The sequence below is a fragment of the Mercenaria mercenaria genome, chromosome 1 (assembly GCF_021730395.1).
Source record: "Mercenaria mercenaria strain notata chromosome 1, MADL_Memer_1, whole genome shotgun sequence".
Lineage (NCBI taxonomy): Eukaryota > Metazoa > Mollusca > Bivalvia > Venerida > Veneridae > Mercenaria > Mercenaria mercenaria.
Window position 1 is genome coordinate 91,780,427 of NC_069361.1, and position 16,255 is coordinate 91,796,681.

General features: G+C 32.7%; 1 protein-coding gene across 1 annotated transcript in view; it reads right to left on the minus strand.

The window, feature by feature from the left end:
- Positions 1 to 11,774, minus strand: part of LOC123530465 (probable G-protein coupled receptor 158) — a 31,081-nt gene extending 19,307 nt beyond the window's left edge. Inside the window, exons 1-3 of the mRNA XM_045311243.2 lie at positions 11,589 to 11,774; positions 9,649 to 9,796; positions 4,976 to 5,128 (exon numbers count right to left, since the gene is read on the minus strand). Coding sequence (XP_045167178.2) covers positions 4,976 to 5,128; positions 9,649 to 9,796; positions 11,589 to 11,649 — 362 coding nt within the window. The 5' untranslated portion in view covers positions 11,650 to 11,774. The remainder of the gene's footprint in view (positions 1 to 4,975; positions 5,129 to 9,648; positions 9,797 to 11,588) is intronic.
- Positions 11,775 to 16,255: the final 4,481 nt, after the last annotated feature.

The window sequence follows — 16,255 nt, forward strand, 5'->3', positions numbered from 1 at the left end:
AAATGCATACATTTAATAAAGATGGAGATATCTATTAGAAAAGCGGAAATACTGAAACTGATTGTAAATGCACACAAAGTGATAACAGCATGGTTTCTGACTACTTAAGTAAGGTATTTCCGAATGTCTAGGATGTAACAATTCAATGCTAATTATGAAATAAGCGAATTGAAATATTTTCTGGAAGGTTTCTTTCTTCTTAGATATTATTATGGAAAAACTGTCGGTCAACATGAGACGGTATTGATGGTCATTGTTATTGTTTAATATTGATTTTTGTTTCAAATTCCGGTAAGGTCGGAAATATATTTTTGGCTTACAGAAATGACACATTTATCATGATTTTGCAAGAAGAAAAGGCTTGTCACTTAGACTTTGATCTTTTCGAAAATACTGTAAAATGTTTGTTTTTTTTCAATAACAGACTATTGTGGATATCTTCTTTTTCAATACCGTATTTTTATAAAGCAAAGACAATTTATATTGTAATATACGCATGGACTCCATTCAATAAAATGTTCGAAAATTCTATTCACGAATGCCAATATTAACATTTAAAAATGTTTTAACGACGCCAGTATTGACTTTTATCTAGAATAAAAATGAGAAAAACGACTTAATCCAACACTAATAACAGTGGAAAAGCGTGATTTTCTATCATGTCCTTATTTCTTTCTATTCTTCCCACAGATCTTTTGGCAGCATGGAATGCAATCAAGGAAAATGATAGCAGACACGGTTTGATTGAGTCTGTTCATGTCAAGCCTTTAAAAACGCAGCCTCCACAAACCCAAACCGTACAGTAATGTATATACGAAATACATAGCCAAAACCAAACAAACAGATGAGTACAAAACAAACAAAAAAGGAACAAGGTAGGGTACCGCACTGTAACAGTCAGTTGCAAAAATACCAACGGGGAGAAGTTTCTAAAATAACAGTCTGAATCCCTACCACATGATGGGACAATGGAAACGGTTTCTAAAGGATGTAAAAACATTCTGTAGTAAATCTAATTACCGTAGAATGAAACCCCATAACATGCTGCATGGAATACACCCCGATCTAAATGATTGGAACTTACATTAAAATCCCTTTCAAAAGAACACTTAACACTCTTCGACATGAAAATAGCAACTATCTGTCGGAAAACTTCATTTGCGAACATAAAAGCACTGATTTTGTATAGGAATTACACAATCGAAAAATCTGTTATGTTGTTTAACTTTCTGCTGGCAGTAATACAAACAAAGAAAACAAGGACGAAAAACTGCCATAATAATTTGAAGTGAGTAGTTTGTGAAGCCAACATTGACTTAATTCATAAAGATATTTCCGCTGAAAGTTACGCAGGACTTTTAAACATTGCAGGAAATCGTTTAAGGACTTGATATGTCAAAAAAAATATATGATAGATTCTCTCAACCGGATCTATCCATGAACTGTGTGATGTACGACTGTGTGCTGTGAGTGTGTTTAAATATAGTATAGCCTATATGTAAACGATATCCACAACGAATAGCAGTAGAAGAAATCCTTACGAGCTTTATATTTTGATTCATTATTGTTCAAATATGCAGAACCCATAAATATAGTTACTAATATTCACCTGTTATATTTATGACGACCAAAAGTGGAATCAAGCCTGAAAGATAATTCTTGCTTCGATTATATTCTAGTGTCCATGACATCCACTTAACAATTTGATTTCTGTTTCAGTGTCAATGTCCTAATTACTTATTTTCGTCAAACTGCTTGAATATTATAGATTCAAAACTCTGTTGTTTTTAAGGACCGACCGTTTGATATTATTGGGGAGAGGTGCGGGTGATTGATTTTACACATTAAACAAATGGGGCCCCCAAATCACTGAGAAATGATTGTCCCGTGACATACATACATACATATTTAATACTGCCTTTACAGTAGTGTCCTAGGCGGTCCAAAATCTGGTTCTGTACATGCTTTTTAACAGTTTAATTCATCATGTTGATAATTTAAAAAAAGGAGATTATATCTCCTGATACATTGCAAATAAGCTAGGGCTATTTTACAGTTATTCATTTATTTCAAGGGAAGCATGTCCCCACCATCTTCAGACCTGAGCGTCTAGTTTTGCCTGGGTATTATTCTTATATTTACAAATACATATACATATATTTCTAGCAGACTTTGTAAAATAGCTGACTGTATATGACAGCGTTCATTATTGTGATTCCTATTTTTGAAAAAAAAAAAAACGGAAAAGAAAAAGAGAATGTCTTTGGTTTACTCTAAAAGCAATTCTGAAAACTAAATTCTGATTTTCATTTTATCTCGAAGAAAAATATATCAGCCACGGCAAAACTTTATGTGGTCGGCCTCTTAAACAATGTATAAACCTTCTGTTTGTTACATACTAGTATATTTGCAGCACAGTGTTATCAATTTTCTGTGGCTGGTTATGAACTGTAACAATTTTCACAAGGTCAAGATGAAATCTCAATAACCATTTGTCAAAAGATCATGTCATGATTAAATGCTAAATTCTAGTAGATAAAATCTCCGAGTTCCCCCATAGATTGCTTTTCGATTAAATATTGGCTTGGTTAAACACCTTCTTATGGATTTTGATTAGTACTCTATGTCTCAATTATCTTTCTTTTGAGATCATCAACATTTGGTCATCCGTTTAGATATTATTATTATGATCGCTTAGCAATATCTTATGATAACTCTGTAGATTTTGACAATAATCAAAAACAGCAGCCTTTGTTATATACAGTATTTAAAGACACATCCGACGGTTTCCTATATGTATATAGGCTAAAATTTTCCTACGGACAGAATTTCTTTAAACTTTGTGTACTGACTGAAAATCAAGTTTGAAAACGGAAAAATGTATTAAAAATTGATCTTGAATTATCTGCCCTTGAAAATCAGAAAATCCAATTTTCAAGGGCAGATAATTCAAGATTATGATAAGGAAACTGCGCATTTTAATTTAAATTTCTGTTTTAGTCATCATTTGCATTCAGTATACAAATTTTAAAGCAATACCAGCACTATGAGGTATCATTTTGTCATGTTCATAGTCAAGGACAATTGCCGCGGTATCTATATTGACATGGGGCAAAATTTTCTTACGGGCAGAATTTCTTCTTTAATCTGGGTTTACTGACAGAATCAAATCAAAAACAGAAATATAAAACAAAGCAAATCATAGGTACCCAGACTTTGTCATGAATTGTCTGCCATTGAAAGTCGGAAAATACTGAAAAATCTATTTTCAATGGAATATAATTCAAGATCAAGCACCGGTACCTATGATTTTTAATACATATTTCCGCTTTAAACTTGATTCTCAGTCAGTACACAAATTTTAAAGAAATTATGTCCATAGGAAAATTGTTGCCTATATACATATAGGAAATTGTCAGATGTGTCTTTAACAGAAATTGTTGGGTTATAATAATTTTTTATACCTATATGAAGAGTTTTTGGTTTCTTACACTGGGTGTCGGTTTATTATATTTATCTATTTACCATACTTTTATACAACAGAAGGCATGTAATGTAAAACACAAAAATGCTCTTGTATATAAATATATAAATGCAATTCTTTCAGGACAGTGAAAGCCTGACAATAAGTTATTTTCATATGAAAGCCATCCCCAAGTCTTTCATAACGCTGAAAAAAAAATCAAAATCGGACCACTATTGAAAAAGATATGGCAGTTTGAAATTTAAGAAAATTGCTGATCATGGAGGTAGCCATTTTGTGTTTATGACGTCATTTACAAACTGCTGAATTCTTTATTTAGCGAATAACTTTTTAAATAGATTAATTTTGTACGTTGCTTGAGTGTAAGATATAAAACATAGTAATTTCTTTTATTATAGTTGGAACAAATAGAGAAATTATTTTACAGAAATAAGTAAATACAGTTCAAATATGTGTCTAGAAATTTAATTAATCCGCCATTTTGATTTTAGTTGCCATGGAAAAAATGGCCGCCATTTATAATCAAATATTTAAATGCTCATAACTTTCTTATTTTTAAGTCGATTTTGAAAATTCTTTCACTTCTTTAAATGATTAAAAAAATCCCATCAGGATGTGCCATGTTCCTCCCCGAAAAACGGCCATGTTGCCTTCTTCGTGCTGTAAGCCTCTTTTATCTACTGGTATTACACTGTATGTACACTTCATCGTGACACAAATGACTCGTTCTTTTCCTCTGAATTATGAAGGCCCTAGACACTTATACTGTGGTGTTCTCCCGATCAAGGAAAAGGAAGACAGTTATTGATCTACGCATAAGGTAGTAGCGAGTTAAAATCGCAAAGTTATATGTAATTTACATGACCCGCCGCTTAGCACTTTGAGCGCCCTTCCTCTATTCCACCCATTAGCTATAAAATCTCATTTTTTTGTAGAAATTATAATTTTGTTTTAATTGTAGAAATATTTAGCGAGATACTCGGTTAATATTATAACAGATTCAATATGTATACACAAGCGTCAAATTATTTCATTCGTCGCCTGTAATATTGCATTAACGTTAAATGTTTGTTTGCAACAATTTTTGTTGCCGTGGATAATCAAGTGAAACCAAATACTAGAATATTGGTAGACCTATCTTGTTACATTCCTCAATTAATGACATGATGAAGGAAATAATTAACAGACATTAATTTGTTTTCTTCGAAGGAAAATCCGATGGGAATATTATATTCCCTGTATTTACAATTTATTGTCTTTTGTGGGTGATGTTTTTTTTTACTAATTTCACTGCTATGACAATTATTATTTGCGAAAGTGGGAGAAACGTGCCAAAGATACCGTAATTCCACCTAGGCATTAGGTCCGTTTAAACTAGGCTTTACATTTACTCTCAAACAATTTGTTAACAAAATGGCCTATTGTAGCAAAAAAGGGACAAATAAATTAAATCCCCCGCTTGTGTGTGTAATATTGAAACATATGGCCCACCTGTATACGCCTTTCTCAAATGCAAGTGCAGATCCAAAAATAAGCGAATCTCCGTGCACATTGTTTCTGACCATTAGAAAGAAGAAGTCATCTGTCAATGAGTCTAGAGATCCATTGTTTCTTTCGAGAACTTTCGATAACAAATTCGCAGTCCTGAAAGTATAAAAAGTCATGTTATGTCGTTTTAAACTTTTTTTGAATAATTCTCAGGTAATTAGCATTAACAATCAATTCATTGGAATTTCGGCCTCACACATATTTAGAACTGGTAACTGTGAGAGAAACGTGCAAAAGATCCCATAGACTGGCATCAGTCGTTAGAGTCATTGAATGTAAAGCACCTAGCACCTGGCCATAAAATCAATCCTCTCTGATACCACTTTCTAACAAGAAATATCTTTAAAAAAGATGGTCGGCGAATTGTAATAAAGAAAGAAGTTTATGAATTTTTCATCTAACATTCATCTTTCATCTAACATTTTTCAAATTGCAAAACTAAACTCCGCACTTTAACAATTTAAATGGTTCTCTTTTAATTTTTCGCAAAGGTTTCGTAGGGTTGCAATTTTGTTTCGTTTATCCTTAGACGAATAATTACAGCAGTAGTTTGATGAAGATTCATGAAGCGGTTCATGAGAATAGGTCATTAAACGTGTTTATAGTTTTAGCAAAATTGGTCCCTATCCCCATTTGTAACAAAATAGCAGGAGACCTTACGATATTGTTACACATCAAGTTTGATAAAAATCCATTACATTTTAATGGTTAATGCGAAGAAAGGCATATCTACTTTTAGCTATAGTGGTCCCTAATAGGGCCCAAGTTCCTATATAAATAAATTTGGAAGAGGACCTTATAATGATGCTCCAGACCAAGTATGACAAAGATCCACCAAGCTGTTCATGAGACGCTGTATAAAGGCATTTCTAGTTTTGGCTCTAGCAGCCCCTAAAAGGGGTCAAATGTCCCAGCTGAACAAAGTTGGCTGCGGGCCTAATAAAGATGCTACAAATCAAGTTTGATTAGAATACATGAGAAAAATCAATTAAAGGATTTTTTTATTTATTATTTTTATTTATTTCTAAAATAGGCCAACTGATCCCGCTTTAACATATTCGCTATTCATGAATCTTTGGACAATGACGTAACATCTATAAAAAAGTGAAGGTCAAGCAAAACATACAATTGTAATTATTTCAATATTTCTGTTTCATAAGCAAAGTTTGACCGTAGTCATATCACATAGATAAAGTGTATGCAGCGTACCTTCATTTCAGTGTAATGAGATTCAGTCATTATATAGCATATATATAATGAAACAGATTTCAACTGAGTTCAATATTTGCATACCATACTAAAGAAAAATATTCATACATAATAAATCAGTTAAATAATTTATAACAAATATATCAAAGCAAACAAGTACTCATTTTAATATGCAATCTGAATAAGTCACAAAAGCAAGAAACCTTTTCATATACAGACGACAATTGTAACAAGGAAAATCTTTTAAAAAGCACTTCTCTACATAAAAGACTCTTATCACACCCTTATTCATGTGATACGCAGACCGTATTCAGCTCTTTCTTTAATTTGATATATGTTGGTATTCGAACAGGTTTTTATTATATTTATTAAACTTACTTATCATTTTGAGATATATCAATATTCTTGCTAAATATACTGAGCCAAAGTTAGCTTTAAAACTGTGAACAGCGCCGTTTAGGATAAACGATTTGTCTACATTTCACTCAGCGTAGCACAATCAACAGAGTGAAAGAAATTGACACTCTCGTCCAATCAGGCAGAGTGTTGCATAAATCTTCCATTTTGATAAATTATCTATAGGAGAGATCGTGTTTGTATACAAATTCTATTTTTAGAACTGATAAGACAGTGATCGAGTGGGCAGAAGCCGACCGTCCATGTTTTTTGTAAACAGTGATGTTTTTCTAACGGTCTAAACTTTCTTAAAACACAAATTACATAAATAATTTTTTGATCAATGGAAAGGTTATAAAACAAGCAATTTATTGATTACTTTTAATTGTTATTTCGAAATAAAATGGATTAATTATGAACGCTTAACTTACACTGTTTTTCTAAAGGTTGTGAAAATCACTACGCCGCTTTTAAAATTATATGTCATTTAAAACGGTTATTCATTGAAAAAAGATATTTGGATACAAAAATATGAAGATTGTTAGTATTTCAAATCTTTTTGAATTTTGAAAATCCATAAATGAGCAAAAAAGTTATTAAAAATTAAAAATTCTGATTCAATACGCAAACGGTGTTAAAATCATTTGTTTTGCCAACCACCAGATAAACAGATGTTAACGCGTGACGTCACGGCGATCTCTCCTATAATGCGTTATCAAGTAGTTTGATTTGCAAACTGAAGTCACGTGGCATAGGTAACGAAAACGAATTTAGACGGCGTCGCCGAAAAAAAATTAAGATATCTCTTGCCTCTGTCTCTAACGACTGGACAAATGCGATTCTGAACCGGACAGATTTCATACTCGCTAGTAATCACCATCTCATTAAGATCATTGCAAGCGTGTTCATGATGTAATGTAACCTTTGGCTGACTGCCCCAAGAGTTCAATAAGCAGTGCTTTGCTTTTATGACTTGGTGAGTAAGGTAGAGAGAGAAATCAATTTTCACTAATTGTAAAAGATCCCAGTAAGTATAAATAAATTACAATTTAAATTTGAAAATGTATAAATTACATCAAAATACTGTCAATTTAATTCTATTTATGAATTGTTTGAATCCTTGATAAGAAAAAACAGTGGGAAGAGATTTGAAATTGAAAAAAATTTTTTTTTTTTCAAGATACCTTCAAATCATTTTTGTGAATGAATTAAATTCATTTTATTCAATACACCGCCAAAGTTTTTTTACTTATGTCAGAGGGTAGATTAATCTCTGCAATAAGTCACAAAATTATGTTATAACACTTCACAGACAGATGAAAATGTAATGTACAATAATATGTAATTTATCCCCAATCAAATAACATACATACAAAAGTGCACCAATTAAATGTTGAATTCCTGTTGAGATAAGCCACAGTAAATGGGTGGGTGCAGGGGTCACAGAAAGAGGAAAAGGGGATTTTGTAATGGACCTGTGGACATATTTTTTAATATAAAGGGAAATGTAGGTTATAGACTGATGTCTACCCATGTCGGATACAATGCCTGGAAGTGCACATAGGATCTTCCTCTGCATTAAATGTCACCATTACAATTATGACATACACCGTTTCAGGTAAAATTTCATACAACTTGTATTTCCATGTCCTTGTTTTAACTGACCACAGAAATGGTTATGCCATAATAGTTATTTGAATTTTTAAATTGCGCAGAACGTCTGGCTACAAAAAAATTGTTCTTTTGTAAATCGAATTAATTAGTAAATCGTAAGTAGTATAATGCACAGTTTAAACTTTAAGTAGTTTTAAAAGTCCATAATAATTTGTTATGAGACGTTAATTATTTTTATTAACTGTTACAGGCAGAATTTGTTAATGGCAGCCTTGACTGTTATGATGCATCAATTTTCTTTTTTTGAAAAAGTAATTTTCATTTGTAATGATTTCTTAAAGTCAAACTAGCGATTTCTAAAGCAATTTTAATAATATTATATTGAAAACATAAACTCCTGACTCCTGTCATATTTTCTACAGTAATGTAAACAAATAAAAAGAAACATTTCGAAAGATGTGAATGTTAAAAAAAGTTCTGCAGCAGCTATTCAGCAACTATAAATGTCTAACCAATTACTTCAGTTCTGCATGAAAAAGGCTTGCCTTTCTTTCAATTCTAGAGAAAAATCAAACATCTGGTACAGGTCATTTGAAATAGTTTATTCAATTAATCTTGTTGCCGGTCAGTTTGTGGTGGCTATTGACAGGTGCTACTAATGGCTCTTCATGATGTTATATAACCTCAGAATCGCATTCTATAAGTCTGCTGAGATGAGCCTAGAGAGAAAATGTTTTTCTGAGTAAATAATTTAGTGTCAGTGTGAAGAAATTAATATCATTACAGACTATTTGATCTCAACAGACTTTGTAAGTCTAAAGATCCCGTTATTCCACCTAACCAGTGGTGTGACCAGTATTTGAATTATTCTAAAAGGGCACTTCCATGTTAACACCACATATTTTACTGCCATATATATGCAACTTACCTCATGGAATCAACTTGAGACAATTTCGAGGGCTCAGAGCGAAACTAGTCTATCTGCTTCTATCTTTATATACACTTAGACTAGTTTCGCTCATAGCCCTCGATTTATGAAAAGTCGTCAATGAATATTGCTATAGTTGATATTTTGGAAAGTGCGAGTAAATCCTACAGTTTTATATGTAGTATTTACAATGGCTAATAAAAACGTTACAGAAAATAAATAAGTTTTGATGTATCTTTGAGAAAATACAATACTATTGTAAACTACTCGCCGTTTGGGGGCTAGTTTTAACCAGTTTTAAATATCGGAGTAATTGACTGCATCCTTTATCATGACATATTAACACTCCATAGAAATTCTTGTCTTTGTTATTTTTAGATACACTGCGATCAATTAACAGTCCTACACGTTAACTCTGAAATCTATAAAAGCAGAAAATAAAGGTAGCGATTTCACAAGTTATATATACCTAATAGCAGGGTCCGCATATTGATCCCAGGCGGTCACATCGAACTGTAGAGGTAGCACGTCCCCTATTACCAGATCTCCGCAGTTACTCGCCTGAAGTTGGAACACGTAGTGGAGAGCCTGTTCTATCGTCTCATCATCCGTTAGTACTGAAAAATGGAAACAACATCGATATTGAATAAGCTAATAATGCCAAATGTGAGCAAAGTGATTTGGATATAAAATTCATATCTGTTTCCATATTCTTGCAAAACAAATATATTTACTGCTATCATAAGTGGGAACAGAATTTAATGCGTATTTTGTGGGAGAACAACTATCTGGGGGAGTATGTGCAATAAATATAGTTTCATTAAATTAAACATTGTACAAGTCCCTAATGTCTGTTTTAAGGTAATGTAATCAGGTAATGTAATCAAGAAGATAAGTGATTTGATAAATCTGACCTAAAACGGAAACAAAAAGCAACAACAACAAAAAAGAGCAAAAGCAAAAACAAAAGTCCCGGTAAGTCGTAACTGTCCTAGAAATCTTGAAAGTTGGACATATTCAGAGAACTACAAATCCTGAAAGTTTAAAGGGGAGCGGCGATCTAGTGGTTAAGGTGTCGGCCGCTTAACCTGGAGGACATGGGTTTGAACCCCACTGGTGTCAAGGCCATGCCTTATCATATTACACCAGTACTGGGTTTTCCAAGAAGCGAACTCAAGAGTGATTCAGGTAAGCTGTAAACATTCATCATAGTCGATCTAAAATAAATTAGTATACATTAAATCCTAAAACTTGGCTATATTTCAGAAGAACTATCCTAGAAGTCTTAAAAGTTGAACATATTTCATGAGAACTGTTTTATAAGTCTTGAAAGCAGAACATTTTTCATCAGAAAATCATAGAAATCTTGAAAATTAGACATGTTTCACCAGTACTATCCTTTACATCTTGAAAATTGTACATATTTCATTAGAACTATCGTAGAAATCTTGGATTTTGCACATTTTTCATCAGAACTATCCTTTAAATCAAGGCTTGGAAAGTTGTACATAGTTCATCTGAACTAGCTCAGAAATCTTGGATTTTGCACATTTTTCATCAGAACTATCCTTTAAATCTTAGAAAGTTGTACATATTTCATTAGAACTATCGTAAAAATCTTGGATTTTGTGCTCATTTTTCATCAGCCCTATCCTTTACACCTTGGAAATTGTACATATTTCATTAGAACTATCGTAAAAATCTTGGATTTTGCATATTTTTGATCAGAACTATCCTTTAAATCTTAGAAAATTGTACATATTCCATTAGAGCTATCGTAAAAACATGGATTTTGAAAATTTCTCATTAGAACTATCATTTAAATCTTGGAAAGTTGTACATATTTCATATGAACTAGCTTAGAAATCTTGGATTTTGTCCTTTTTTTATCAGAACTATCATTAAAATATGGAAAGATGTACATTTGTCATCTTAACTATCTTAGAAATCTGGGAAATTGCACATATTTCATTAGAAGTATCCTATAAAAATTGTACAATTATGTGAAGCTCAAATATCTACAATCTCCATAATATTATTATGATTTCGTGAAATATTCAATGTTTTACGAATAAACACAAACATCCATCAGCCTACTCAAAGAGGCAAAACATTCTAAGCAAAGGTTTGATGCACTCCTAACACATTCTAAAACTATAGTATCTCACATTTCCCTAACTTTATTACCAAATTTAGCAAAAAAAATCAATCTTTCTTATCCTTTTCCCCCCTTTATTTTCTTTCTGTTTACCATTTAACATACATATGGCTGACGGAAATGAAAATTGGCGATTTCATCCATGCACATACATGTATATCGAACTATTTTCAATGTTTTCTTCTTACGGCAGTTGTGAATATTCTAGATTTAGAAATAGACAAAAATATATAAAATATCTTATGACTTACTTTCTAAAGAAATTCCGTTCAAGCTACTAAATAAATATATCATTAAACTTAGCTGAAACATTTTCCACAATTTCAGCGCAAATTTTTCATAATACAACTGTCTTTAGTGAGCGCAATGTTGCCTTCTACTAATATCAGAAACCAATCACGAGACAGCTCTGAGAGAAACGCTGACGATTAATTGGTTATCCGAGTGACTTTCTTATGGCGAAAAAAAAAAGATTACTTGACTGTTATATTAATAAACTACTCGGCGACAGAGACGGCCGCACTATCTTGCCGACGATGTTAAGGATGAGGTCGACTAGTTTGAGCTTCCTGAAACTCGTGTGTGTTTCACTGTGATAACACTATATCAGCATTTTTATTTTTATAATTAAGCAGTATTGTCCTGTGTTGTTCATTTTATCTTAGAAATTACAAAGATTATCATGTACTTATAGCATATGTTTATCATGCTGATAACTTCGTCGTGTTGTACGTCTTCGTCATTCTGACTGGACTAATTTTCCCATTGCGTGTCGGGTTTTATTAGTATGGGGTGGATGGTCCGGCGTCCGTCGTCCATCGTCCACATTTTTACTTAAACACCTCTCCTCTAAAACTAGTCAGAATAACACGAAATTTGGTTTGTAGCATCCTGGTGAGGTCCTCTATCAAGTTTATTCAAATGGAGGCACTTGGCCTCTTTTAGGGGCTGCTGGAGCTAAAAATAGAACTTTAAACGACTTCTTTTTATGAACTGCTTGATGGATCTTCATCAAACTTGGTCTGTATCATCATTTTAAGGTCCTCTCACAAGTTTATTTCAAATGACGGCACTTGGCCTCTTTTAGGGGCCGCAAGAGCTAAAAATAGAAAAACCTTTAAACGACTTCTTTTCATGAACTGCTTGGTGGATCTTCATCAAACTTGGTCTATTAAGTCTATTATAAGGTTCTCTTCCAAGTGTTTTCAGTGGGGGGGGGGGGGGGGGGCTCTCGGACCCTTTTAGGGGCCGCTAGAGCTGAACATAGAACAAATCCTTTAAACGACTTCTTCTCATGAACCGCTCGATGGATCTTCATCAAACTTGGTCTGTAGCATCATTATAAGGTCCTCTCTCAAGTTTGTTCAAATGGGGGCACTTGGTCCCTTTAAGGGGCCGCTAGAGCTAAAAATAGAAATATGTTTAAACGACTTTAAACATGAACCGCTGAATTGATCTTCATCAAACTTAGTCTTTAGCATCATTATATCAATTGTGTTCAAATGGGGGCACTTGGTCCTTCTTAGGGGCCACTAGAGCTAAAAAATAGAAATATGTTTAATCGACTTCTTTTATGAACTGCTTGATTGATCTTCATCAAACTTAATCTCAAACTTAATCTGTAGCATCGTTATATGGTCCTCTCCCAAGTTTGTTCAAATGTGGACACTTGGCCACTTTTGAGGGCTGCTAGAGCTTAAAATAGAAAAATCTTTAAACGACTTCTTCTCATGAACCGCCTAATGGATCTTCATCAAACTTGGTCTGTATCATTATTATAAGGTCCTCTCACATTTTGTTTTCAAATGGGGACACTTGGTCGCTTTTAGGTGCCGCTAGAGCTAGAAATAGAAATAGAGGATATTTGTTTGTTTTAGTGTAAGATCGAAATATATTTCACGGAGTGAACACTATAATGCAATATTTTCACGAGTGGCGCAGTCACGAGTGAAAATGTAAATTATGGTGTTCACGAATGAAATATATTTCGATCTTACATTGAAACAAACAAATTTTCTATTTATTTTTTGCATTTTTAATGTTTTTTAACCAAATTATATTCAGTTTGTCCGCGCAACTTCACGTGCATCACATCAAAACGACATAATGTCGTGACGTCAGGATGCCTTTGTAGAAAAAACTATAAATAGTTCTATAACGTTTCCTTATTTCTTTTACATTTCGTCATGATACAATGTAAATGTTTATGGTTCTTTTGTAATCCGTATCATTGCGAATTCAAATGTAGATCCGTACCAGTGAAAAATAAAAATGATATTTTCACTGTTTCAAACAGTGAAAATATCCATTTTATTTCACTGATAAATTTCAGTATTTCACAGAAGAGCATAAAATAAATATGTTTTTACGACTTCTTATCATGAACCGCTTGATTGATCTTATCACACTTGGTCTGTAGCATCTTTTTATGGTCCTCCCCAAAGCTTGTTCAAATGAGGGCACTTGGCCCCTTTTCGGGGCCGCTAGAGCTAAAAATAGAAAAACCTTTAAACGACTTCTTTGAAACGACTGCATTGAGCCCGTTTGGATAGATCTACATGGTATTTGATTTATGTATCCAAAAAGTTTCTATACACAAACGACCAAATTAGTCATTAACAATATCAAATGGTACAAACGGAAAATCATGAATTGAATGTGATGCACCAAAACGTAAGAAGGGTTATTTGTATCTAAGAAGTTTTTCTTAATTTTCATATGAACTTTTGTATTATTTTGATCCGATGCTTCTTTACATTATACGTCACGTTATTGCTGAATTATGTATGTACTATGTGGATTTCTAACACGACCAGATTTGTATTCCTATTAAACATAGAAGGCTCAAAACTGTGTATAATTATTCAACATTCAACTAAGTCTCTAAAAAGCCGATTACAAGTAACCCAGAACAAAGTTATCCTATTTATGCTTAATATACCATCCAGGACCAATATTATGTGTGATATGTTGGAAGAAGTCAAATTCTTAAGGGTCGAAAATAGGGCTAAACAATTACGACTGAATCATGTTTATGATATTTTTCTCATGGCATTGCTCCAAAATATCTTAATCAAAACTTTTACAAAGTTTTATCAATTCACAAGCGCACCAGAATTAGTAAATTTAACTTTGTTGTTCCAAAAGTCAAATGTTTTAGTGCTGATACTTTTTATTTCAATCCAATTTAAGATTGGAATAATCTTCACGAGTTTATTAAAGCGAAAACAAATAAGCACAGCTTTAAACAGGAAGTGACGAAACATTTATTCAAGTGTGCACATCTAAGAGAAACTTCTGATACTATTTTGTACTGAGACATTCCTGAAGATGAATATCTGTATTTTCTTTTGTTTTAGTTTTAAATATTGAAATCATTACTGTGATTATATTCAGCACATACGTTTTTTGATAACGTTGTGTTTTTCACTTAAACACGAATTCTTTTACCAATTTTTAATGATCACACATTTTAATAGTAAAGATAATGATTGAAAATTATAATCTATCTAATGGGACCCCATTGGAAATAAGTGATTAGTTTTACTTTGATAGGTCATCCCAGGTGTTAAGATCATATCTTATTCTATGTCATAAATTATAAAATATACTTGACCTAATTTTTCATGTATTAATTAGCATATCTATTTCAAAATTTTTATAAAATTCTATTCAAAGCATTTTAATTTATATTGGTCATTGTATACATGTATTTTTACTGTATAAGTTATATATAATGTTTTATGATCTTATGCCTGAATAAATTTGAATTGAATTGAATTGAACATTTCATTTTTCTGACGTCACAATTATTAAGTCGTAGCGTTAGACGGCATAGCGGCGTGCTGGAAAAGAAATCAACAGAAATCAGGCACATATTTGATAGATATTGTCAAGGACGTACATAATAACCATTGATAACGTGTTAGAATAGAAATAATATATCTCAAACATTGATTTGCTCATGATTAAAATCATCATTTGTCATTGCTGCGCCCTCGTGATATAATTCATTCGCATCTAAACTCCAAATAATTATTTCATTCAATGACAAGTCACTGTTTGGGATATATTATTTCTTAAATATCAGCCACGACGTTGCGTGTATTATACTGCTGTCTGTACGTAACGTACTATGACGTTATATCCGTTCTTTATCATTATTATTCCCTCAAGAAGGCATGTAGCCGAAACGTTGGAATATTAGTAATTGTAAATTGACTGCGTGTTTGGTTCTTTATCCACTATATTAAATAATACTATGTTAATTGCTATCACTGAATAATGATTGATATCAACAAAAGTTGCCGTATGATTTCAAAACTTTATGGCCTTTCTGATAGCTCAAAATCTTATTGCAGCAGTAAACATACACCTTTATTCCAGTTCAAATTTGCCAGTAGCTATGTTAGTAACGTTGCCTGCGCTTTGAATCAAATAATACACAATGGGTCGTAAACTTTGATTGATCCTAAGATCTACCAAAATGTATTTTGCTGAATATGAGTCTGTGCCTTTCTGTTGCCTTATTTATTTAAGAATGCAGGCCCGTGAGTATATTCGGTCTGTATTCTTAATTCACATATCCTTTCCGCGGCCGTAACGTAATCGTCTGACGGCTACTTTCATTTTCTTTACTTCCGGAAAAGCTGAAGGTCGTCTGACGTCATCCAGTTTCTATGTTGCCACGAGATTGTATAAAAATGTGCCGGCTGTCCTACAGATATTTTTTTTCTAAAAATGAGTGTTTTTTAACATTTTTAAAACGTTTGCACGAAAACAGACGTTTGAGACAAAAATAGCTATAAAAATGTATTTAAAGAAATATGTATATCCTTTTCGCGGCCGTAACGCAATAAAGCGTATAAGCGTCTGATGGCCCTGACACGCTTACGTAGAATCATTATTTATTATACGA